Below are 26,950 nucleotides of genomic sequence, written 5' to 3' on the forward strand. Positions count from 1 at the left end.
ACTGGTGGTAGGACCTCTTGTGAGTCCGCACAGGTAGGTACCACCACCCCGCCTATTTCTGCCGTGAAGCAGTAATGCGTTTCGGTTGGAAGGGTGGGGCAGCCGTTGTAACGATACTAAGACCTTAGAACTATATCTCAAGGTGTGTGGCGCATTTAAGTTGTAGATGTCTATGGGTTCCAGTAACCACTTAACACCAGGTGGGCTGTGAGCTCGCCCACATACCTAAGCAATAAAAAAAAAAAAACCTCTGGAAGACGTCACCAATGAAAGCAGACGAGCTTGTAAACACTACAGAGACGCCATTAAATCGCTGCAGACTGCAAAACCTGTGGCAGAAATTACTAATTGTCTTTTTGAGTGAAAACTTATTTACCGCCTAATTCAATAGTTTTTGAGGGAAAGTTTTATAAAGATAAGCTTGTAGCTTGTAGGAAAACTGAAAGATTTAGTGACACTAGAATAATAAAACAAAAATTCATTGTACATTCTGTTTATTTAATGATAAAATCACAATCGAAACTCAACCATCCGTAACAGATGAACACAAAAACAACATAACCTATAATACTAAGTTCAACTAAAACTACGATTGATATATTGTATGATCAGACTGTCGAAGATTCTCAAAATCGATAACCATTACGAACATTTATATTGTTAGGTCGCTTTGATAATAAATTTCAACAAAACTATAAAAACGGCAGTAGAAGCGTTATAACAAAATCGGGTTTGACCAATAAAAATGGCGGCTTTTTCATTGACATTAAGAATTTTTGTACGGCATCTGTAGTTTAAAACAATTATGTATATTTATTTGGAAATACTCATTACGTTGTTATCTGTTACTTGACACAACCAATAACAACACAGCAGAATTTACATCTTATCAATTTGTTCATTATTTATAGAATAAAGAATAGGAACCAATTAAAAGGTGAACAAAACTTTGAAAGACAAATTTCGCGTGTTATTTAAAGGAGACATGCGCTCATCGGATGTCTTTTAAAATTCAAACAAATTCTAGATCTTAAAAGTAAAACATGAAGACATGATTGATCCTAGTTTGTTTTTAATATTCACATCATTTTTTTAATTGTTTCTTCGACACAAATAATAAGTGTATAATCTATGTTCAACAACTGCTTTCTTAAGAGCCAACATAAATAACCAAAAACAAAATATACACCATCATTGTTGCCCAAAGATTAAAGTTTAAAAATAAATTTGTTATTAATCATCTGAAAAAAATAGAAAATTTGGGGTAAATGTCGTTTTTAATAACTACGTCGTCGTTAATGGACAAGTACTCGTACTTTTGCCACTTAATTTAAATAATTTCGCGCAGCAAACCTCTGTTTATACAATTTTGAAAAAAATGCAATCGTGTTATTATTGTAAGATGATTATTATTATATTACCAGCTCTACAAACTCTTCCTTCTTATTCATTCGTTTTGGTAATAATAATTTAGTGGTGTAGGCACATGCATATTTTTTTTTTAATACATAGATATTTGTAGTAAATTCTTTAGTTACCTACTTTGAAAAAATATGTTTTGGAAGGTTCAAAACCATGAAACTATTAGGTCAGCTTCTTTTAATATAGTATATGAGTAAGTATATCTACAGAAGACTGATAAAAATAAAACTAAAATCAATTATTATGGCCACCATGTTTTACTTTCATCTCTTCAAATTCACAATTTTTTATTCGACATCTTCTTCCTGCATTACGTTGCTCCTCGCCTTCATCGAGGATCGGAGGCGTTCTGAAACTTCTGGCAGTTTCTTAAGAAGCAGATGGAAGATTGGTGCTGGCATAGTTTGCTGAAGTACCTATTAAAAATAACATGAAATAATTTATTTCTTTAGACAAGAAAACCAACAACATGTTTCATGTATGTCTCTACCGCTGTAACAGTGGTGTCAATACACTTGTATATTATATACAACTATATATATTATGTCGTCGCAACGACAATATTTGGTTAACTACGATTAGTTAAAGTTAACTGTTTCCATAATGTTACGCTTGTCAACAACTGTTTAAGAGAATCATGAATTCTCTTGAATTCCTTAGCTTGAGCTCGAGTACTTAAGCTACCCCCACTTTATACTATAAATACGAGTGACTATTGTCGCACAAAAAGCCGTCACAACACGTCATCTCGGATCCTCCCAATCCACTAACGGTGCTTTTAGGTACCCCAAGGACCGGTCATCGTTTTCGTCGAACCCGTCGCTTGCGACGAAGGGGGCTCGACGAGTAAATTAACCCACAGTCACAGCCTACTGAATTTCTCGCCGGATCTTTTCAGTGGGTCGCGTTTCCGATCCGGTGGTAGATTCTGCGAAGCACTGCTCTTGCTACGGTTCGTGTTAGCAACAATGTCAGGTTTGAGCCCCGTAAGCTCACTTACTAGCGCCCGGTGACGCTGATATGGTCTCTCTAGACCATCAGCTTAGGTAAGAAAAAATAAATAACGCACAAAACATTCAGACTGGAGCAGCCGGCCGAGGCGGAGCTCTCTGATGTTATTGTTCTACACTTGAAATAGAGTAAATGGAATTGGAAACGTAAGTTTTAATTACTGTCACTGTGGAAGGCAATGGCAATGAAGAGAATGGTGCCACTGACGCTGATGTCGTCATTTTAAAAACACCATGGAACAAGCCTATCTCTCATATACCTTATGTGCAACCTTAACAGTAGGTACTAGTAGTACAAATCTTATCTGATGAGTTTCATCAACCCTCATACCAATTTCACCACAATCATAATAATATGAATGGTTTTGCAACACATTGAAGACAAACCGGAATTATTTATATCTATATATTCTAATCCTAAATAAATCATTTTGCAGCCTGCACTGTTGTGTAGTACGGCCCTGCATATATGTGCCACAAAGCAATCATACATTCTGGTTTGACTAGAAGAAACAATGAAATACAATGCTCCATTAAACAACAATTATGCTTTGGTTATACAATTATAAATGCGAAATGCAAAAAATACTAAAAAACGTTTCTTAGGACTGCACATGTTCAAACACTGAACAATGCCACTTTTACTACCTATTTTGTAAAATTTCCAGCATATTCAGAATTTTTTAACGTCATCAGCATTTTATAATATAGTATACGAGCTGATTAGGGCAAAGCTGCTTTATAGAATAGAGTGTAACAGATCCCTAACTTTTTTCAAAAAATATTATAGCCTATGTCACTCGGAAATACTGTAGCTCCTAAACAGTGAAAGAATTTTTCAAATCGGTTCAGTAGTTTGGAAGCCTATTCGAAACAAATAAACAAACAAATTTTTCCTCTTTATAATATTAGTATAGTTTACTGTATTCTATCATCAATAGTTTTCGTAGGGCACGCGATGTAAAGAATATTTTAGGTGCATTTTTTACACCTTGGGTTACATAATTGGAGTTTTAGTAAGGATCACTAACTTTTTTCAAAAAATATTATAGCCTATGTCACTCTGAAATACTGTAGCTCCTAAACAGTGAAAGAATTTTTTAAAGCCTATTCGAAACAAACAAACGAACAAATCTTTCCTCTTTATAATATTAGTATAGATATATAGTCACAAATATGCTAGAACTTTCAAAAATTGATAAACACCTAATTTTACGTCTGAAAATATATCGCTAGTCTACCCACAAAAGGAGCCTTTGTCTTTGTTTTAAGATAACTTGAAAAGCATAAAGAAAATTTTGCAAGTGTAATCAAGCTGCTTAAGTTATTAATACTCACACTAAGCAATTGTTCAGTCTGTCCACAAACAGCCACAGCCTGCCCGAGATGTTCGACTCCAGCTTCAAGATCACCAGCAGCCAGCAACTCTTCGCCGAGTTGAATCTGTGACATCAAAGCTTGTTAGAATATATTGGACTTTTTGGTGGGAATGCGAGGAGTGAAGTAGTGTGACTCGTTTTATTTTGTCTATTTAGTGTTTCTTCAGGTTTAAATGTGTAATAGCGGTGGTTTATTAACTGTTTAATATCAAGTGTATAAATGTGGGAAAATGTAAGAACGCCGCTGGACGTAACTTTTCGGGATCCTCCAAAAACTCCACTGAAAAAATCTCAGTAAATGACCACCTTTTTCACTGAGATTATATTTCATCCCATATCATCTCATCTCATTTAATTTCATCCCAGTTGATTAATATATCAAATTAATCATCTTTCATTTCATTTCACTCCATATTATCATTTTTCATAAAAATAAGATTATAAATTAAAATAAGACATGACTTAAAAGGTTTTGGTTATCAGGTCATAAAATCCCTTAAAAAAATTTGAATATGTTTTTGTCAGGTACTGTAAAAGGAGTGAAAAAATTCAAGCATAGTTTAGAATCTAGCAGCAACATCACCAGACGCAAATTCCACTCCATACGTTCAACGTTCCCTCCATGACAACCAATGACCACCAACCCACACAACAAGATATACCTATATACAAATATATACATGAACCATTTTTATCTGATAATAATGAATATAGATTAATATCACAGACCTAGGTAATTGCAGTATATCCAGTCATTTAAGTATGTTTTCTGTAACCATATTGCAAATTTCACAAGATCTGTATCATTAGTAGCATTAAATTTGTAGATTTGCAATTTGTAGTATTAATTTTTTTTATTGTTTTATTTTGTACCTTTTTAGCAGTTTTTTGTTCCCTATCTGCTCATGTGCTGTGTTATTGGTGGAAGGTTGTTTGGTTTATACTTACTTACCTATCTATTATAATACATACCTACTATGTGGATGTAGTACCAAATATGCAGTTATGAACTGATTAATATTGATTTCAGATTTTGTTACAAATATATTTATTTTTCTGTTAGATTATTTTACACTTTTCTTTGTACTCATCAAAATCTTCAGTTTTGACACTTCAAGGTAAAGATTTAATTTGAAATAAGCTATACATTTGTTGATTTTATTTATTAACATTCATTGTTGAGACAAATCAATGATTCTACATTGGCCATCCCATTCTGCTTCTGTTGTAGCTTCTTTTACTTTTGGCAATCTCATTACTGTCATCAATTTATTAACAACATAAATTTAAGATTTTTTTTTTTTAAAAATCCTTTTAATGTATTAGCAGTAGAATTACTCATATCACATTATCTATAGATGGACCACAGTAACTGCAAGGCCAGAGAGATTAGGAGATTTTCAAAGTCAATAAAACTAAAATTAAATATTAAATATTCACCTGTTGCAAGAAAAATCTCTGCATAGCTTCATGATCGTTCATGTCTGGAACAGGTCCACCGAGGGTACGAGACCTCGAAGCATTTTGTTGTGCATTCAGTCTTCCTGTAACAAAATAATCAGATTTTAATTCTCAACTCTCTTGATTTTGTATCTTAATACTTGTGTAATCTTTTTAATGCCATAAATTATTTATTTTCAATCTTTAAACTACATCCATATCATACATTTTCAGTAGCAGAATCTACAATTTACTTTCACACCCAAATCCTACAAACTCCTCCTAACTTGAATACTGTTGATATCGACGCTTGAAAGGCAAACATGACTAAACGACAATAACTGCTTTGTACATAAATGATAGGCAATAACCATATTCAATGCGCAAAAAAATTATATTTCTAGGTCTATTAAAATCATTTCAATCCTAAAGCTACTAGCTAGATTCGACTACAGCTAGATTCGTTAAAATAAATTTTGTTTTCAGGTATTTCAACTTTAAATTAGTCTACTGTAAAGTTCACGCATTGTCGCTTAGTCACGTTTGCCTTTCAAGCGTCGATATGATGTTTTTTAAGAGCAGAGTTGGTACTAAAATTGTGGATTGTTTTACCACTATGGAATCACAATTTCAATATAAATAATAAAATAACACAATTTCTCACTATGATCTGAAGCTTTTACATTATTGTCTCTGAGCACCAGTGAGTATCTGGCATTGAATTAAAAGCTTTTCTTTTTGTGCTAATAAAGAATCTTACATCACAGTTGACCTGTATCCAGAAGTAATACTTACTGTTCTACGGCAAATAAAAATAAATCACGTTATCAGTGACATTTGTGAAGAAAACTTATGAAATTTTTAGTGTCACAGCCTGGCAATTACGAAATGCCGTTCGCAGTTTTGAGCATTGATGTTAATTTTACACTCAGGATAAAGCCGTATAATCAGGATTCCACAAAAACTACGTAAATCATCATTTATTAGCTATTACCAGTCACGCAATTCGAAACTTTAAGGTTATCATTTTAAATACAAGTTTCATGGTATTCATGGTGAATAAATTAAAATTCCAATGTCGTGGTAAATTATTTTTAAAAACAATTAATAAATGGAATACTCACGCTCTCTCAACTTCTTTTTGAACAGCGGATCCTTGCGCCTTTGCTGGTCAAAGTATACACAGTAACCCAAGAACAGTGTTCCCGCAATTCCGACAGCTATACCTAACGTTGTTCTTGTGATTTCCATCATTTTTTTTATTCGTGAACTATCGTTCTTCAAGCGCAATAACGATACAAACACGTTCTTATGAAGCGCTAGTTAAATTTGATATCCGCCATTTGTGAAAAAGTCAAATGAAAATAGTAGGTACGTAGGTAAGTACACCCTACCCTTTGAATTCGGCCATAGTTTCCGTTTGTTTTGTTTCTTTGAAATGGCAAAAGAATCTTATGCTGTACAACCAAGCTCTATGTTTCATTTACGTCGTTTTCTTAACAAGTGAAATGAAATTAAATAATTTAACACTAAAAGTCCGACTGACGGGGCTTTTGTGAGTTTTTGTGAGTTCGTTGTTCCGGGCTGTTGGCGAAGATGATATAGAAATAATGTTTACACTGATTTGGTATGAGGTTTTAATATAAAAGCGACACAATAACTAAATAAAATACAAAATGAGTTAAGAATCGTACAGTTAAACTAAGACTCGCAATATTTTACTAGTCGTAGTCGCGCGCGCTGAGGGCGTGTGTTTTCGCGCTCAGAGAGCTCTGTCTCAGCGGGCGGTAAGGCGGCGGCGCGGCGGGGTCGGTATCGCACGTTCGGAAATTTCGTTCCGTTATAATAACATATTATCGTGTTCAAAGTGTAATGAGGCAAATAAAAATAGATACCGAATGGTTAATAAATTTTAAAGTCTGGCATACGTACTGGCTCACAACTTGTTTCACTTGTATAATTTTGAAGAAGTATTGGGTAAATTTCTCAAGTAAATACTTTTAAACAGTAAATAAACTCAATTATAGCTAAATAGTCAGATTAGTCCATTTTGAGAAATACAGTACGTAGGACTATCCTTTTTTTTTTCATTAATCGAATCATTGCATTTGCGTTATTCAATAGAATTGAGGGAGTTCATATATAATTATCAATATGTATATGCAAATGTACTCAATGTGTGTCTTAATAACGAGAAAGCTTCCTATTAGAGCATCATAGAACAGTGTTATTAGTCGGTTGATTAGTAGTTTCTGTATCACTACAACCATCAACTTTATTACTTAGATGTGTAGACGAGTTCACGACTAACCCTGTGTTAAGTGGTTACCGGACCCATTGCTACCAACTTAAAAATGAATCAACTCACATGAAACGATCTCAATTTTTTTGTCACAGTATTTTCGGATTTATTCTCAAGCAAATCACTATGAGTAAAGCCTGTAAATCTTGTACATAATCCTATAAATAATAAGTTCCTCAAGTAATTTGTACTGTGTTTGTCGCCAATAGTTTACCGAGTGGCATTTTTAAATGATACCAGTTTATTTTTTCCGATTTTTTGCATTATTTTGAGCCAGTGCAGTTATCGAATCTAAACTAACGTGTGACTCGGACACATTAATGGCATGGATAGCACTGGGATATTAGCAATTCTGTCGCCGTTTCTATTTCAATGAAAATCATTCTGCTCTCTATACCATAGTTCTTGTTTTAGAGGGCGTTTCGGCTTATCAGTGCATGATTGTTTGGGTTGCCATTTCCAAATATTGTTAAATATACACATAAAATATTTTCTAAAATTGTGAGTGCTTTTTGTACGAAAACATTTAATTTTTTTATTTATGTCGAAGGATCCCTGTAAGAGATTTGCGTGTGAGATACAGAGGTGTCTTGTTGGTGAGTTTTTTTCATATAATTTTAATTATGAAACTTCGACGACAGCCGACATTAATTCAGTCGCCATCTTTGGTTCATATCTTACAATCGTCTCGAACGATTCGCGGGCGTTTCGTCGCCGTTTTTTCAATGTTGTACTCAATTTTATCGTTACTATTCCAAAACAAAACCACGTAAAAAATCTTTTGGTCGAATAATTATATATTGTGAAAATGAGCTTTTTCGGGTTCGGTCAGACGGCGGATATCGAAATAGTTTTTGATGATGCTGACAAACGGAAGGTGGCTGAAGTGAAAACGGACGATGGTAAAAAAGAAAAGTTATTGTTGTATTATGACGGTGAAACGGTCTCCGGGAAAGTGAATGTGACGTTGCGGAAACCGGGATCAAAACTTGAACATCAAGGCATCAAGGTCGAACTCATAGGTCAGATTGAATTATTCTACGACAGAGGTAATCATCACGAATTCATATCTCTGGTTAAAGAACTAGCGCGTCCGGGCGACCTGCTTCAACACACGTCGTATCCTTTTGAGTTTGCTAATGTCGAAAAACCATACGAAGTATATACAGGCTCTAATGTCAGGTTGCGGTATTTCCTGCGGGCGACAATCGTCCGGCGCCTCACTGACATCACCAAGGAGGTGGATATTGCCGTGCACACGCTCTGTAGTTATCCGGACGTCCTTAATTCTATCAAAATGGAAGTAGGTATAGAAGACTGTCTGCACATAGAGTTTGAATATAACAAATCAAAATATCATTTGAAAGACGTTATTGTCGGTAAAATTTATTTCTTACTGGTACGTATAAAAATCAAGCACATGGAAATATCAATAATCAAGAGAGAAACCACTGGGTCTGGTCCCAACACGTTTACAGAGAATGAAACTGTAGCAAAGTATGAGATAATGGATGGTGCGCCAGTCAGGGGTGAAAGTATTCCTATCAGAGTGTTTTTGGCTGGCTATGACCTGACTCCGACTATGAGGGACATTAACAACAAATTTTCTGTCAGATACTACCTTAATTTAGTTTTGATGGACACTGAAGATCGTCGCTATTTCAAACAACAAGAGGTGATATTATGGAGGAAGAGTGACAAGTCCAGATTACCCTTGCATCCTCATCACCCACAAACAGTGTCATATCAAGGCCATCAGTCATTAAGAAAACAAAGTGTTTCCAGTGATGATAATTCAGCTCGAGCAACACCGTCACATCCTGATCCTGAGAATGCAATGCAGAGATCAGTGTCCCCCTCAATGCCTGAAAAACAGAATGGACCCTTACAAATGGAGAGAGAAAAACCTGAAGCATTCATAGACAAATTAGCAGGTGCTCATATTAATGAAAATGATACTAACGATACGAGTGATGAGATTGAAGAACCGAAACCCGTCGAAAAACTTCCCGTAGTGGAGAAACCTTTAATCGCCGAAAAACCTCAGATTGCTGAAAAACCTACCCTAAACCGACCTGAGCCTGCAGGGAGTCCGAATCAATAGCCAAAATGTACATGCTCTCTTGGAATGACGAGCAAAAACAATATGAACTCTATGTTTTCATATTTGAAGACTATTGATTGAGAAAGTTGTTTTATTATATTGACAGTTTTCTGCAGAGGCACATCCAGAGCTTCAGTTTTGCAGCTTTTTCTATTATCCTTTTATTTAGTAATCATATCACCTAACTTTACACATATGATATATCATCCAAGTAGAAAAACATATTATGAGATGCAAGTAAAACTTTATAATTTCATTTAAATCACTTTACTTTTCAATCGCTACATTTTCTGTGTACGGAATTATCTGCAAACACTTTAACTGCCTTAATAAATTAGTAAAAAGGAAAAAATTATGAAAAAATTAGGTGTGAAGTGTTTTAAATTTATTCATATATAAATAAAATACACGTATTCAAATTTAATTTATAAAATATTTTTATATGTATGTGTTGTAAATTTTTAACAACTTTACAATGACACACAAAAGGCATCAAAAACTATGCCTAAAAGGCAGAATATCTCTCGCATTAAAAGTAAAATACTTTTTAATATTTGTAAAGCATGGTTAGCTTTTTTTTGTAAATGTATTTAATAATTAAACAGATAGTACACAGAGAAGCAATAATAATTAAAATGTGTGTATAGCTTTATTGCATATAAGATAAGTATATGTTAATAGCATAGTGGGAATGCATTAAAATAAATACAAAGTGTGATTTATGATTATATTCTTTAGGACATAACATTTTGGCTGTTTGTATAAACATTGTTTCTGATTTATGTTTAAATTCTTTGATTTTGGTGTTGGACAAATGGACATAATGAAGTTAAAATGTTTTGAGCCCATCGAAAGGAAGAAAATCTGTAATACATTCGACAGGGTATGCCTAAGAATCATTTAACTTTAAATGTCATGATTCAGCTATAGAATTCATGAATTAAATGTCTCAATACAATTTGAAAATAATTGTCAATTCGAGGCACCTCTAGTACTAACATAAATGAAGGTAAACAGTGTCCGCTAATAACCAGGACTGTTATGAATTCACTGATAGAGCATCTCTCAAAAGTATTCTGTATCATTGTGAAAAACCCTTTTATACATTTCATACACTAACACACTAGCATCACTTATAAAATTAAATGATTGTACAGATAACATTGACTTCTAGAATTCATTGAACGAAAATAGGAGCTATATAATACTGTGTTGGTGTCTGTGAATGATATAATTTTCACACAGTAAATATATTGTACTTGAATGTGTTCCATTAAACAAAATATGTTATCAATATAGTTTTTATCTCTAGCAATGTTCTGTTCTAATTATCAATTTGTAAGCATTGTGTGCCATTCATTCGGTTTGCGGATAGAACTTTAAATAAAAAAAATATAACTTAAAATAAATAGTTCTTATAGAGAGAGATAACTAATACAGAATTGATCTATTTAAATGTTGGTTAATAATAAAAATATGTTTAATAGGATATTATGATACAAGATGTAGATACAACTGATGTCGTGGAAAATATAGATGAACCAGTATGAATAAAAGTTTCTGATAATTTTTTTTTCTGATTTCAAATCGGATGTAAATAATGCGAATTGCGGACCGCAGACAATTCTCTATCGAATCTGTACCATTTGTTTCAAGTTTAGGACCACATCAGTTTATTTCAATTGTTTAGTATTGTTCGGAAGTGCTGATATGCGTATGTAGCAAAAAAGTATATTTGGGTATCTTTTAAAATGTAATTAAAACATTGCAAATTTTCTTTTTATTTCTTTATTAAAGTAAAACACGTATTCAAGACTACAATTAATGTATTTATAAATAAAGTATATTAGAAAATTTATGTATATATATATAATAACAACTTACTCAGTGTGGTGAACATGTAATATCATATATCATTTGGTTATCGCGGCTCGTAGGCACAACTAAAACCTTTACCTGTGTAATCCCACGTTATTATTATCTTTATGCAATCTTCAAATGTCGACCAGTAAAACTTTAGTCGTCAGTGAGGAGACCACGAAAATTGTAATGTTTCCGAAACGACGCATATAATATATCAATTGTTTTAATTATGTCAAATAATAATAAAATTCAATCAAATTTGCCAACAAGCATGAAAAACGAAATTGCAGGTAGGTACCTAATGTGGATCCCGAAAGTTCTATGATGCTTACGAATTGACAAAAAAAGCAAATTGAAACGAATAATATAAGTAAAGTTATTTGAATTGGAATAAAATTTCGATCTATGCCCTTAATGTGTTACGTGCTGAATGTTTTTCAATTAGTGAAGAGAGGCCATATTGGGAACGTCTCGCCATACTGACCGCCATCGGTTAACGACGTAATACAATTTAAAAGATCACTTATTCATTCCTGATGCGATTTATATTTTATTCATTTATTAATTTAATAGCCTTTTGGTTATGATTTCCAAATTAGACTTTTTTTTCTCGACCGAGAAAATCTTCCCTTAATTATTTTTTTGTTGCTCTTGCCTGATTTTTCTTCAAATTCTTAGTAAATCTATGAAAACAATACAGGTAAGTGAATTTGCATATTTAAACAAAAAGTTTTATTTTATTTAAAGTTTCACGCTGTTAAAACGGAACTTTTAGTCCAGGATTTGTGTCGCGCATTTGTTTTTATCGTAGTCCTCCGGATGAGCTATGTTGGAAATTAAAAAACTGGCTGCAAACGGAAGTTTGTTAAAATGAAACATAAAATTTGCAACGAACGGACACACAAAACCGCGGTAAAGATTCAAACTGAAAATCGATTTCATTTTTGATTCCATGTAGGCAGGTAGCTATCGTGTTTGTCGTATCTCAAAGTGAACTATCTTTAGTTTCACAACAAGGGCTAAAGGTCTAAAGGTTGAATCAATCTGCGGGCTAGTCTTTTAAAAAAAGTAGATATACTGTTTTTTTTAAAACATCTATTCGAGATTCTTACTTATTTTAAACTTCCAAACATTCAAAGAAATCCCAAATTGAGTATTCATGTAAAATAGCTGTCCAAGCTAGTGAATATGTTATTTTGTTATAACATTAAATAAATTAAAAATAACGTAACATTGTTTGGTTTTAGTGTCTTATTATTGTATAAAAGATATGTTTTTTATGAGATTAAGAGCGCATGTCGATTATATCATATTGTTAATAAAATATATGTATAAATTGCTAAGGTTGTCTTTCATTACTGTTCCTTGAACAGTCTACGATCCGCTCAGTGTTTAGGTGCCCATAAGTGTGAACGCCCCCGTTCCACCAACCCTGAACCCAAATTAAAATGAGCTCACAAGATGGCTAACCATATTTTTAAAATTGACTAGCTTTTGCCCGCGACTCCGTCCGCGTGGAATAGTTACTTTGGCATAACGCTAAATTTTACTCCCCACTTAATTTACGTAGAAAGTGAAAATATTTTTGAATTGTAGAATGTTAAGGAGCTATTGAAACCCTTATTTTGAAACATTCTTCATTGGTGCTCCGCTTGCATTGGTCTTAGCGTGATGTTATATAGCCTATAGCCTTCCTCGATAAATGGGCTATCTAACACTGAAAGAATTTTTCAAATCGGACCAGTAGTTCCTGAGATTAGCGCGTTCAAACAAATACACTCTTCAGTTTTATAATATTAGCATAGGTATATAAGGAGTTATGTAAGAATAAAAAATACATAACAAAGTATACAACGTGCTAGGCCACTAAGCTGACCGATTCTGATCGTGCAAGTAAAGTGGGTGATCCCAAAGCATAGTAAACAGACCATTCTCTGTGATCTGAAATCCCATCGTCGGTTTGCACGATTTTTTTTGTTACTTCTAAAATCCCAACCCAATTTCCAACTCGCTTCAAATAATGAACACGTATTATATAATATATCGAGGGGTGAAAGGCTATGATTTGGTTTAAGTGACATTTTAGATTTAAAATGCGAAAAAAGTATTATAACAAAAACACTTATTCAGCTATTCGAATGGAGTAAACTTAATTTCAATTAAAAACATCAAACCTTTTTTTTTCTACCTAAGCTAATAGCCTTGAGAGGCTATTTCAGCGTAACCTTAACTAGTTGGTGAGCCCATGGGGCTCAAACCTGACGACGTTGCTAACACGAACTCTAGCAAGAGCCGTGCTTTCCAGAATCTACCACCGGATCGGAAACGCGACCCACTGAGAAGATCCGACGAGAAACTCAGTGGGTCTGTGGGTTAATTCGGGGGGATTAGGAATTAAGGAGGACGGTGACAGGTGCTTGTGGTACCTAAAAGCACCGTTAATGGATCGGGAGGATCCGAAATGACGTGTTTTGGGCGACGTCGACTGCTTTCCATTCTGTCCGCAGGATCGGGAATGACATCGAACCGTTGATGCTAACACCAAATAAAACGCACCTTTCATTACAAAGATAAATGTCGCTAAAACCAAATAGCCTTCCGCCCGTCGATATATCTGTTTTTCTTCATATTAGATATTAGCGACCCGCCCTCGCTTCGCTTCGGAAACTGTAATTTATTATTGATTTCTCCACTATTTAATGGATGTTATTATACACATAAACCTTCCTCTTCGATCACTCTATCTAATAAAAAAAACCGCATCAACATCCATTGCGTAGTTTTAAATATTTAAGCATACATAGGGACAGAGAAAGCGACTTTGTTTTATACTATGTAGTGATGTCTCTCGTAGTCTCGTGTGGTTTTTAAAAACTGTAATAATGTAATAATAATCTTTGGCATACGACCCGTCTCGTCTGAAATTGTGAAATGTCGGAAGTGTACGCACTCACGTACATACGTGTACGGTCTCGTGACGTGACGTAAGACGTAATTTGTAAATCATTTGGTTACACAACAGCCTGTAAAAACTAAAAAAATGTCGATGACAGACGGTAGGCGAAACCGAATTACCGAAGCGGGCTAATAAGTCACATTTGTATAAACTACGTGAACGTTCTGTTTAAAACCTTAATTTTTTTAGTTTTTCTCTTAGTTTTTCTTAAAGCCTGCAATGGGCCCATACCTCTGTACATTTTGCCATTTGAATTAGCATGTTAATGATCCCAACGGATTTATAATCTAATTGTTTGTAATTGTAAAAATTGGTTGAATATAATCGTTATTGCTTCGTCGGTGAGCGGTCGCTTGTATTTTTTTATTTATTGCCTAGATGTTTGGACGAGCTCACAGCCCACTGGTGTTAAGAGGTTACTGGAGCCCATAGATATCTACAACGTAAATGCGACACCCACCTTGAGATATAAGTCCTAAGGTCTCAAGTATAGTTACAACGGCTGCCCCACCTTTCAAGCCAAAACGCATTACTGCTTCATGGCAGAAATAGCCAGGGTGGTGGTACCTACCCTTGCGGACTCACAAGAGGTCCTGCCACCAGTAAACGATACCCATACCTCTGTACATTTTGCCATTTGAATTGGCACGTTAATGATCCTAACGGACTTATAATCTTAATGGTTTGTAATTGCAAAAATCTGTTGAATATAATCGTTATTGCCTAGTCGGTTAGCGGTCGTTTAAATTAGCTATTATTAGTATTTATCACGTGATATTGATTCAGTTTTTTATCGGCGTCATTTTTTTTTTAATCATCGCACAGATAGCTGAGTCAGCTCTCCGCCCGCTCTTGGTGTCACGTTATTGGAGCCTATAGACATCACAACGTGGATATTGCTCGACTCTTTGAGACATGAGGTAGATGGTGTTGTATGACGATTGGCCCACTCATTAAACTGGAACGCACGACTGTTTCATTGCATATTACGCCTCCTGTATTTTTGTAAAAATGTATTCGACGTTAAGGGATGTGGTACACTCATCCATCATTCCTCATATTTGGTCATTTTCCTCATATTTGTTATTCGTATCTAGAACACAAGACCCAATACTAGTTATGAACCGATAAATGCGGAACTTGAAACTGTAACGCGAGCGTGAGACATTCGCAAGCACTACCACATTGTAATACACACGGTAACTTAACTCGATTCTTAAATACTGTTATCGAATAACCCCTGTTTTTTTTTCCTACTCATTCGCTGGGCTATTCCAATTACGCACTGGCTAGTAAGTGAACTCACGGGGTTAAATCTGAGAGAGTTGCTAAAGCTGGCCCTAGTGAGAACAATCTTCGCAGATCTTGTGGTAGGCAGCGGCTTGGCTCTGCCCCTGGCATTGCTGAAGTCCATGGGCGACGGTAACCACTCACCATCAGGTGGACCGTATGCTCGTCGGCCTACAGAGGCAATAAAAAAAAAAAAAAAGAAACTACTGCCGGATCGGATTTGCGACCCACTGAGAAGATCCGGCGAAAAACTCGATGGATTGTGCGCTAGCTCTCACGTCAAACTTGTCGTCGTCATCCTCGAGTTCAGCGAAGATAGTGGCCGGTGCTTGAGAGCCTAAAAGCACTGAGAGCGAACCCGAGGGATTCGATAAGGCATGCATCGCTATTTCTTCGAAGAGTATTTAAAATATTTTTGACTGTCATCGTGTGTAAGATAACGCGTAATACGAATCAAACGTGTAGTCACACATTGATCCCCTCCCGATCTTGTTCCGGTCCAGAGGGGCAACGGGTCCCCGAGTTTACCGCATGGAAAACAGGAAGTCTTGTCATCATGAATGAACGGAAGGAAGGGATTTTGAACGAGTCAATTGTAATTCTTTTGGGCGTCGTGATTTTGATTTTCTGACAACGACCGGCTAACACTAAGATATCAATGTAGTACTAATCAGTAAAGGCCGGGATATGTCTCGGTATCTTTACATAGTCAAAAATGAAATCGCTTCCGCTGTCTGTTCGCTTAGATCTTTTAAACTATTCAACATATAATTATTACTAGTACCTATACGAAATGTGGATAAGAGTGTTGTAAAATTTGCCTACACGGGCTGGTACCACTATAAACAAATAACTGCGGCTTAAATAGATCTGTGACAACCAGTATCAAATATCTTTGGAAACTGGATGATTTTTTTTATTAAAAGAAGCGAATGTCTAGTATTCTAGAAAAGGTCTAGTATCTTTTATTATCTATTGTTATATAAATCTACTAGCTTTTGCCCGCGCTTCGTCTGCGTGGAATAGTTACTTTGGTATAACGCTAAATTTTACCTGCCTCTTCATTTACGTAGATAGTGAAAATATTTTTGAATAATATAGTGTTAGGGAGCTATTTAAGGTACCAAAATCATGCTTTTTAGCCGATTTCAAAAGAGGGGGTTATTAGTGCTCCGCTCGTATTGGTCTTAGCGTGATGTTATATAACCTATAGCCTTCCTCAATAAATTAGTTATCTGACACTGAAAGAAATTTTCTAATCGGACCAGTAGTTCCTGAGATTAGCGCGTTCAAACAAACAAACTCTTCAGCTTTATAATATTACTAGCGACCCGCCCTCGCTTCGCTTCGGAAACTGTAATTTATTATTGATTTCTCCACTATTTAATGGATGTTATTATACATATAAACCTTCCTCTTCAATCACTCTATCTATTAAAAAAAAACCGCATCAAAATCCGTTGCGTAGTTTTAAAGATGCATACATAGGGATATAGGGACAGAGAAAGCGACTTTGTTTTATACCATGTAGTGAAGTATAGATAAATCTTTTGTTGTACCAGTGTCGCAGTATTAATGCAGAGAGGTTTCTTTGCGTTTGTAATACTGTACTGTAATCATACTGCTCACTTACATGATGCGAGTGTTACTGAACGCGGTTAATAGCAATCAGCGTATCGCTAACGATGATGTGATAAATGACCCAGTTATTTTCCCACGCTTCGCACCGGAACAAGAAATGTTTCGAGACAGAAATGAGCGGAAAACTGGTACACGACCGTTCTTTGGTATATCTGTTGCATTGCCAATTGATATTCTTTTTGGAACGAAATTCCTTATCGCGCGTTGTGAAAGGGGGCTAGACGGAAAAAATTCTTACGAAAAGTTATCACGACACTTTTTGCTATAGTAAGCTATTGTAAGCTGTGCAGCGTCGCATGTTTCTCTGTCTGTCTGTCTGTCTCTCTCTCTGTCTCTCTCTCTCTTATACAATTATATTTATGTAGGTATATGTACAATTTATTTTTATTATAAAATATTACTGATTAAGTTTATATAACATTATATTTGTTAATAATAAAAAAAATATTATTATAACTTAAAAAAAAAAAAATTTTATTACAATTCCTTCACTAATTAATCGAAAGGAACTTCGTTCCATCCGGGTGTCCCTTGACACCTCTCAAGTTTTTTTTTTATTGCTTAGATGGGTGGACGAGCTCACAGCCCACTGGTGTTAAGTAGTTACTGGAGCCCATAGACATCTATAAGACACATAAGACCTCAACCTCAAGGTTCGAAATTTCGGACAATTTTTGCTTAACTGATATAAATTATATTAAATAACCTCTTATTAACAAGACTGTTATATTACCCAAAGCAAACAATAATTATTTCTTAACACTGATAATATGAAAGATGAATCGTCGGCTATCTCTAAAAACAAAGCAAAGGCACGAAGGATAATCATGATTGAACGATCCTATCTTAAGTGTCATTGTCTCCTCAAGGTACCTGTATAACTAACTTAACTTGGCCCCTATGACAGGGGCGTGAAGTACCCAATAAGTTTAGATTTTATAAATTAACTAGCTGCTCTGGCAAACGTTGTTTTGCCATATAAGTTATTTCTAGGAAATAAATAACCTAGATAGGTACCGACTGCAGCGCCATCTGTCGGGCTGATTTGTAAATTTAAACCATTCTCGAATACACGTGAAGGTACACAGACAATTTCATTAAAATCAGTCCAGCCGTTTGGGAGGAGTTCAGACACAAACACACGCACAGAAGAAATCTATACTAATATATAAATCTACAGTGGTTTTTACGGATGTTTCGTTATAACTACTGAACCATGCATCCGATTGGCTTGAAAATTGGTATCCATGTAGAAAATACATGTACTTAATGAATAGGCTAATAATATTTATACGAATGTTGGACTCCTTAATAATAATGACCATAAATAATAATCTTAAATGCCCAGCGAAGCGGGCGAGTACGGCTAGTATATATATCTATTTATTAATACGTGAAGGAAAAACTTTGTATCCCTTTTTACGAAAATTGCGTGGACGGAGAAGTATGAAAATTTCCACACTTATAGAGAATATAGAGAAGCAGTGCAGAATGTTAATATTTTTTAAAAATTATGCATTAATAATAAATTAAATCAATAACAAAAACATTACGCATACTACCATGTATTTGATACACACACATACATATATATGCTCCATGTTTATTGTCAATCTTTGAATTTGAATTTGAATTTATACATATAAATAAAATTGTAGTGTCTGTTTGTAATATTGAAATAACCGCTTCTTACTACATGCATGTGAATATATATATACGGTACATACACGAAAATAACATTTTTGACAATTTTTGTCTCTATGTCTATCTGTCTGTCTGTCTGTTTGTTCCGGCTAATCTCTGGAGCGGCTGGAACGATTTTGACGAGACTTTCACTGATAGATAGCTGATGATATAAGGAGTAACTTAGGCTACTTTTTTTAGACTAGCTTTGCCTCGCGGCGTCACCCGCAGTACGACAATAACCGCGGGCTACATCGCGGGACTCAGCTATCAATAATAAAATTTAATGTTTCCGAAGCGAAGCGGGTCGCTAGTATTTAATATTATTTGTCTATAGTGTAGTCTTGGCAAAGTCTGTGATTATAGAAGTAGCCTTTGACATTAGAACCTTAATACTGTTCAAACTTATAATTTAAATTAATTAAAGTCGAATTTCGACTACGGCGGGACCACCAGTACTAGTTTAAAAATATGTACATAACTTGAAAGCGATAATTATTTTCGTATTATTTTTCAACACAGAGAACGGCTACCAGGAAGTCCGCTGCGATAAGGTGTTCGAAGTGATGCGACAGTGCTGTATCAAGCACAAACCTAGGTCATTAGTCTGCGAAGGTTACGATCTGGAACCTAGACAGTTCGCGCCTGTGACCGACAGGCCACATATTAAGTGACCAGGTATATAGAAAACTGCTTGGTTTTTATAATCGGCGCGCCACACGATGCATCCGAGCGCTATTTATTTATTTCAGTCTTCTTAAGGCTTCGTCAAACAGAAAGCGTAATTAGCGCGCATCAGAGCGCTAAACTGACGGCGCGCTATGACGCCGAGATGTGTTGTACTACTATGGTAACATACCGTCAAACAGAGCCCCAACGCTATAAGTAAGAAAAGAGCGCGACGTTAAAACGCAGCGCTAAGTACGCGTTCTGTTTGACGAAGCCATTACAATTTTTTTTTATTGCTTAGATGGGTGGACGAGCTCACAGCCCACCTGGTTACTGGAGCTTATAGACATCTACAACGTAAATGCCGCCACCAACCCTGATATATAAGTTCTAAGGTCTCAAGTATAGTTACAACGGCTGCCCCGCCCTTCAAACCGAAACGCATTATTGCTTCACGACAGAAATAGGCCAGAGGGTACCTACCACTAGTAGAGGCAACTAAATTTTTAAACTAAATTTGCAGTTATTACGCAAACTAATTTTGTTCTAACCTTAACCAGGTGGGCTGTGAGCTCTTTAACCCATCTATGCAATAAAAAATATATTTTTTTGTGTCTGTGTCCATCAACTGTAGTTACTAGGCCACATTGTATAAATTATCTATATTTAAACAACATTAAGGAAATTCCTAATTAAGAATGTTGCTTTATTTTACCAGGTATATTATGGATAATCAGCGTCGTCGTAGCACAACCCTAGGCCAGAGAAGTTGGATTTATAAGTATCCGAAGACCTTTCAGATAACTTTTACTGCCTTTGCCCTCGGAATATTCTTCTCGAAGCCGATCTACGATATCTTCATAAGGCCTCGCGATACGATCGACCTCTCCGAGCCCCCGACGACTTTTCTTTATAAAGAACTCGAGACACAGGCCGAGAACTAACTGATATGGAATCAGTTGCAAAAGCAAGGGACCGACTCGCGAAATACCCCCTCTTATACGCGAAGTGCTCGAAACAGGGCGCTTTGTACGCCCATTGCGTGCTAATCAAAGAAAGTTCCGTGAAGAAAGACGATTGCGCAAAAGAATTCGCCGATTTCAAGAAGTGTTTACAGTCCGCAGCGAAAGATTCGAAAATTAGGATTTGAAATAGAAAAAAAAAATGGATCGCGTATCGAAATTTATCGATCTATCATTCGGGAAACACATTTGTATCGGTCTGACCGTGAGATTGGTGTTCATATTATACGGGAATATACACGATAGGTTTTCCGTAGTACCATACACTGATGTTGATTACAAAGTTTTTACGGACGCTGCGAGACATTTGGTGGAGGGTAACTCGCCATATCTCCGGCACACTTACAGATACAGCCCCTTGATCGCGTATCTAATGATGCCTAACATTATTATCGGGAGAGAATTCGGAAAAATCCTTTTTTCCGTTTTCGATATATTTCTGGCGGCTGCCGTCAAATCTCTGGTCGAACGGCAATTGGGCGTCGCGAAATATGCTTCCGTCACAGCTAAATACTGTGCCTTATCTTGGCTCTACAATCCTCTAAGTATAGGCATCTCGACTCGAGGCAATGCCGATTCGTTCCCGTGTTTCTTGATCGTCCTATCGATATACTTCCTTCAATCGAACGCATTTAAAAATTCTGTTACCAACATCGTCCTATCAGGCTTCTTTTTAGGTTCCGCAATACATCTACGCTTGTATCCGTTAGCCTTCACTTTCCCTATGTATCTATCTTTAGGAAAATATAAGATAAATCGTAACACCCCAATCAAAGAGGGTCTAGTTTCATTGCTACCCAACAAGAACCAAATTATTTTAGCCTTTAGCTGCGTTACAAGTCTTGTATTTATAACGTACGCTATGTACTTGAGATACGGTTACGAATTCTTATTCGAAACTTATATTTATCATCTCCTCAGGAAAGACACTAGGCACAATTTCTCTATACTATTCTACTATACGTATTTAACGAAAGATCAGATGTCATTTGATATTGTCAAAATATTGGCACAGGTTTCCGAGTGCGTTCTCCTTTTTCTGTTGAGTCTGAATTACGGTTGTGACCCAAAAACATTACCGTTCGCAATGTTCGCGCAAGCCGTCGTTCTGGTAGCTTATAACAGCGTCATGACATCACAGTACTTTATTTGGTTTCTCTCGTTATTGCCGTTGGTATTAAAAGACTTCAAAATGGAACCAGGTAAAATCGTTTATTTGGTTTTCATCTGGATAGCGACTCAATGTGCTTGGTTGTTTTTCGCGTACCAATTAGAGTTCAAATGTAGGCAGGTTTTCATGTTGATTTGGTGTCAGAGCGTTATGTTCTATGGCAGTAATGTTTTTATACTGACGCAGCTTATAAAGTACTACCGCCCCGGCTACGCATTCGGGATAAACGAATCAGGCAAAGGAATAAAAGAGAAATGACTTGTTTTTTTTTTTTTTTCATTTATTGTTCTGAGAATCTTGACCTACACTAATTTTGTTAAAAGCTTAATTCTATCTGATTGATAGTCTTTCGAATTTTAAAAAACTTAGTGTAAGTAGATACCGTTTTAGTAGATTCATAGTTTGTTTTGTCTTGTAGATAGGTTTGTTTTTTTTTTGTTTTAAATAAAACACGTTTGTTGCATTTATTCATTTGTTTTATTTTTTAATAACTATCTAACAATTCAACCTAAACATATAGTCCACGCTAATTAACAAAAAAAAATGCATTTCAATAAGAGAATTCCTTAATTAGCATAACATTCAGAATTCTGAAACGCGGTCTCCGCATTGTTTGTAAACGTTACTTTTGTAAGCTTTGACTTACGACAAATCAAATCAGCTTTTCGTATCACGATGAAATTCAAACGCATAAGTTTAATTAAGTTTCGTGTTCACGTTAGACATTCCAGCATATTTATAAAAAAAAAAAATTGACAGTTTATGGCTGATTGATCTTGAAAAACATGAACAGTAGCATTATGATTTAAAAATAATGCTAATAAAAATTATGTTTGTTCATTAAACTCTATGGTCGTTTCATTCGGTAACTGCTACTTTTTGTATTAAAATTTACATAATCCTAATTTTGATGTATCAGTATTTTTAAAATACTGTCGAGCTGTAATAGTACCATAGACTGTAGCGTAGAGTTAAACAACACTTTTTTGAATAGCCATGTGAAGTAACAGCACTTGACAGAAACTGAATCTTGGAACTAATTATGAAAATAAACTAGTTTTAGAAAAATAGTTTTCATAGAAGTAGGCAAAATAATTGCACCAATTGCGTTTCAGCCAATGTTTCAGTTAATGAACCGATTATAAACATTTGAACTACACAGACAAAATTGAGTAACATTCTCTCCCAAAGGTCACAAGCGAAGCACTGCCCTTGTTAGGGTAGATGATCGGTGAAGCTAGCATAATCTCTCGAGATTACTAGTGATAGTAAGTCCATAAACCTAAATTTGATGTTTAACAAAGTTTTGTATGTACGTAGATACTATTATCTATGTACATAAACACCATGTCTATACATGGGTTATATTTTTTAACATATTCTTTACTCATAGTGAAGTACTTACATAATGGCAGTATTAATATATATAGAAATAATACTTCACCTATATATTAATGCAAATTTTTCACAATAGAATATCTCAACCCCGTATATGTTTTGTACTGGTCACTGTGAAAAATCTAGCAACTGATTGATTTGTCGTGAGTAGTAGCTTCGTACTATTTTTTGTCTGGTATGTTGACCTTTGTGAGATCTTCGGTTTCTCCTTGTGACATATTGGAAAGCTTCTTACCTATGCGTTCATGTACGTCCAAGTATTTGGCTACACAGCGATCTAAACATACTGATTCACCTTTTCCTGTAAGAAGAAAAGACCATGTTGAAAATGAACTCATCAGCCATTTAAGTGATGCGGTTAAATCTCTTAAATACTTGTATCTATTTTAAAAGCATATTGACGCTTGAAAGGCAAAAGTGACTAAGCGACAATGCGTGAACTTTACAGTAGACTAATTTAAAGTTGAAATTAATTTAAAATATACCTGAGAAATACCTGAAAAAAATTCTATTTTAACGAATCTAGCTGTAGGATTGAAATGATTTTAATAGACCTAGAAATATATATTTTTTGCGCATCGAATATGGTTATTGGCTATCATTTGTGTACAAATCAGTTATTGTCGCTTAGTCACGTTTGCCTTTCAAGCGTCGATATGCTATATCAGTTTTCTAAATATCACCTATCTTTTTATCATCTATATATTTTTGTATTTGTAAATGTCCTGTAACAGCCTATAATCCTAAAGCTTAACTTATAATTATAAACTATAGCTCATAAACTTTGATGACTTAAAAAGAAACAAATGGACATTGAAGGTCATAATTATCTTTCTTTTCTTTTTTATTGCTTAGATAGACGTCTAGAACGTAAATGCCGCCACACACCTTGAGACAAGAGTTGTAAGGTCTCACTTTTAACAGTACAACAGCTGCCCCGCCCTTCAAACCGAAACGCATTACTGCTTCACAGCAGAAATAGGTGGGGTGGTGGTACCTATCTGAGTGGACTCACAAGACGTCCTACCACCAGTAATTACGCAAATTATAATTTTGCGGGTTTGATTTTTATTATACTTCTTATTTGATATTATTCGTTCATCATGGAAGTCAATCGCTTGAAAAATTGGTACCTACTGGTGGGATTCTAACGCCGATGCATCGCTACATACGAATTCACCGGACGTCTTATCCTTTAGGCCACGACGACCAGTTTAATAAACCATTTGTGTGTCACAATGAATGCAATTTTGAAGGTCCCTATAATTATAATGTTCGCCATGTTTTTTTTGGCTGGCTTACCTAATTCAGGTTCATGATATTTAATTGGTATGCACTTCCGGTGACATGCGCTCACCAAACGGTTGTACATGTCGGACATCATCTCAATCTCCAGTTCCTGCACCAATTGCAGCTTTGCAGGGTCTAGCTGCGGTACTGCCATCTTTACGTTTTAACTAAGTAATGTTCAATGGTATATCTGGAAACTACAGTAGATTAAAATATTTTTTAGTTACATTCATACACTGTATACAATTTTTTTTCTTAGTTAGTCGGACGAGCTCACAGCCCACTTGGTGTTAAGTTGTATCTGGAGTCCATAGACATTTACAACGTAAATGCCGCCACCCACCTTGAGATATGGGTTCAAAGCTCTCAGTATAGTTACGACGACTGCCCCACACTTCAAACCGAAACGCATTACTGCTTCACGGTAGAAATAGGTAGGGTTGTGGTATCTACTCGTACGGACTCACATGAGGTCCTATCACCAGTTCATTTAGTGTTACTCATCCATATTTCCTAGAATTACTAGAGAGATACTCACATTATAACTAATTCAAGTTCACAATTTCCGATACAAGTCAGGGTATTCTCCTTGATTAGATCTTCGCATGCGTTCTCTTGCTTTCATATTCTCAACACGCTGAGTATTAATGTAGTTCTTCGCCACCACGAATAATGATAAGCTTGCTGTTGTTATTGCTAACCTGAAATTAACACCAATCCTGGGTTAAAACATCCTCTCTCTGCTAATGGGTCTGGAACATTCGTGAAACGTGTAACATAAAATAACTAGGCACAATTAATGAAATCATACTACATCATACACGTTGATACTAATGGTATAAATTAAAAAGTGTGTTTGTCTGTCTTTATTTCACTTTAAAATGAAGCAATAAATTAACATGATTTTTTTGAAGTAGTTTTAGGTCAGGAGATTTTTATTCCAAAAAAACATCTCATGCCCGCAGGAAACTACATTGACACATTTCTTTAACGTCACAGGCGAAACTGCGGATAGCAGCTAGTTATCTCAGAAACGAGACTTATCAAGTTTTAATTAAGTTAGAATCCACAAAATATGCATATAAAAATCACTAGTTTTAATCTAAATGCATAAAAGTGAGTTCAAATTCTTTTAGAATACAGATTCGTCTTATATTTGCGTAGTAGTATATGGTAACATAGACTAGAAGTAATTCCCAAATAATTGAATTGCACTAATAACATTTCCAAGATAAGTAAATGTGCATAACATTTACAAAAGTTCCGAACAAAACTTCGGAACGTGGGTCTACCGAGAAATGAAACCCACTTGCTCGAAGATCTTCGCTTTTAACGTTTATTCCAAAGTTATGACGTTATTTTTGATGGTCTTCTTGTGGCTGAAGACACATGAGAGTCAAGGTTGTGGAGTAATAACTTAATTTTCATGTTTTCTTATTAATGAGTAATAAAAGTCGAGCATAATAATACGCTGTGATAGGTAATTGAGTTATCTTGTAGAATTATATTTACACAAAATAGAACTTGACTAAATAAACGAATGATGAAATGAGTAAAATCGAATTTAATTCTGCGCTCACCAACGAAAGGTAAATCAAAAGTAAGCTGGTGATAAACTTGGGTATATCTTATTTAGTTATTTACCACGAAAGAGTAATTTTTCCAAATTTTCCAAGCGGCATACTATGAAATTTTGGAATTGCTTTTACAACTTTAAGGTTACGTTTTAGTACCAATTTTTAAAACGTTATGTCACAGCCGGATGTCGCTACGTGATCGTATGATTGTAAAGAAATATTGCAGGCGCGTATCGACTAAAAGGAGGAACATTACATAGGAAGGGGTTTTCATTAAAAGTCTGCTATATTAATTATATTATAAATAGATTAACTATGAAATTAATTAATAAAATTATTAATTATAAATTAACCTTTGTGAACTATTTGGTATTTATTTTTTTGTCAGAGCTGAGCTTACAGATTTCCAATGTAGAGATTAATCAGCCATAATACAGTACATAAATATAAATTAGACACAAGATTCGTTTAAACTTAATATTAATAAGAAATTTGAGGAATTATTAGAATCATCAGCGGCCTTCATTTGTAAAAAATTTTTTTCTTCAAAATCTTTGTCTATGTTAAGCCCGGACGGAAATACTCATTCGTATTGGTTGGGCCCGTTTATCTGATAGCACGTACAGAAGAGAATCATAGACCTATATAAGAGAATTAATTCGAATGATTCATCAAACTATTGGCATAATGCGATATGAAAATGCTCGGAATTAAATAAAAATAACAATTTTGT

General features: G+C 35.2%; 6 protein-coding genes across 8 annotated transcripts; 4 read left to right on the forward strand and 2 right to left on the reverse strand.

Annotated features, from left to right (window-relative positions):
- Nucleotides 1–477: 477 nt before the first annotated feature.
- Nucleotides 478–7,036, reverse strand: LOC114246716 (mitochondrial import receptor subunit TOM20 homolog). The gene is made up of 4 exons (XM_028179391.2): nucleotides 6,376–7,036; nucleotides 5,252–5,355; nucleotides 3,771–3,875; nucleotides 478–1,838 (listed from the first exon to the last, which is right to left on the reverse strand). The coding sequence occupies exons 1-4, from the start codon at nucleotides 6,503–6,505 to the stop codon at nucleotides 1,710–1,712; spliced, it is 468 nt and encodes a 155-aa protein (XP_028035192.1). The 5' UTR covers nucleotides 6,506–7,036; the 3' UTR covers nucleotides 478–1,709.
- Nucleotides 7,037–7,617: 581 nt separating this feature from the next.
- Nucleotides 7,618–22,419, forward strand: LOC149499954 (cx9C motif-containing protein 4-like). The gene is made up of 3 exons (XM_089738220.1): nucleotides 7,618–8,149; nucleotides 19,613–19,768; nucleotides 20,478–22,419. The coding sequence occupies exons 1-2, from the start codon at nucleotides 8,095–8,097 to the stop codon at nucleotides 19,762–19,764; spliced, it is 207 nt and encodes a 68-aa protein (XP_089594346.1). The 5' UTR covers nucleotides 7,618–8,094; the 3' UTR covers nucleotides 19,765–19,768; nucleotides 20,478–22,419.
- Vps26 (vacuolar protein sorting 26) lies at nucleotides 8,194–12,863 on the forward strand. Its single transcript, XM_028179403.2, has one exon. It carries the CDS (start codon nucleotides 8,362–8,364, stop codon nucleotides 9,655–9,657), a length of 1,296 nt encoding a protein of 431 aa, XP_028035204.2. The 5' UTR covers nucleotides 8,194–8,361; the 3' UTR covers nucleotides 9,658–12,863.
- On the forward strand, nucleotides 20,709–20,909 carry LOC114246728 (uncharacterized). Its single transcript, XM_028179407.2, has one exon. The coding sequence runs from the start codon at nucleotides 20,709–20,711 to the stop codon at nucleotides 20,907–20,909; it is 201 nt and encodes a 66-aa protein (XP_028035208.1).
- On the forward strand, nucleotides 20,924–22,419 carry PIG-M (Phosphatidylinositol glycan anchor biosynthesis class M). Of its 2 annotated transcripts, XR_016325351.1 has the most exons (2): nucleotides 20,924–22,264; nucleotides 22,300–22,419. XR_016325351.1 is itself a non-coding variant. In XM_028179404.2 (1 exon), exon 1 carries the CDS (start codon nucleotides 20,924–20,926, stop codon nucleotides 22,208–22,210), a length of 1,287 nt encoding a protein of 428 aa, XP_028035205.2. In that variant the 3' UTR covers nucleotides 22,211–22,419. The 2 variants fall into 2 exon arrangements, 1 of the variants encoding a protein (XP_028035205.2); XM_028179404.2 differs by having other exon boundaries at nucleotides 20,924–22,419.
- On the reverse strand, nucleotides 22,407–26,392 carry Tim10 (translocase of inner membrane 10). Of its 2 annotated transcripts, none has more exons than XM_028179406.2 (4): nucleotides 26,221–26,392; nucleotides 25,179–25,341; nucleotides 24,653–24,830; nucleotides 22,407–23,651 (listed from the first exon to the last, which is right to left on the reverse strand). In XM_028179406.2, the coding sequence occupies exons 3-4, from the start codon at nucleotides 24,792–24,794 to the stop codon at nucleotides 23,512–23,514; spliced, it is 282 nt and encodes a 93-aa protein (XP_028035207.1). In that variant the 5' UTR covers nucleotides 24,795–24,830; nucleotides 25,179–25,341; nucleotides 26,221–26,392; the 3' UTR covers nucleotides 22,407–23,511. The 2 variants fall into 2 exon arrangements, with proteins under 2 accessions (XP_028035207.1, XP_028035206.1); XM_028179405.2 differs by having other exon boundaries at nucleotides 24,653–24,837; nucleotides 26,221–26,391.
- Nucleotides 26,393–26,950: the final 558 nt, after the last annotated feature.

Source organism: Bombyx mandarina, chromosome 24 (genome assembly GCF_030267445.1).
Source record: "Bombyx mandarina strain Sakado chromosome 24, ASM3026744v2".
NCBI classification, from domain to species: Eukaryota; Metazoa; Arthropoda; class Insecta; order Lepidoptera; family Bombycidae; genus Bombyx; species Bombyx mandarina.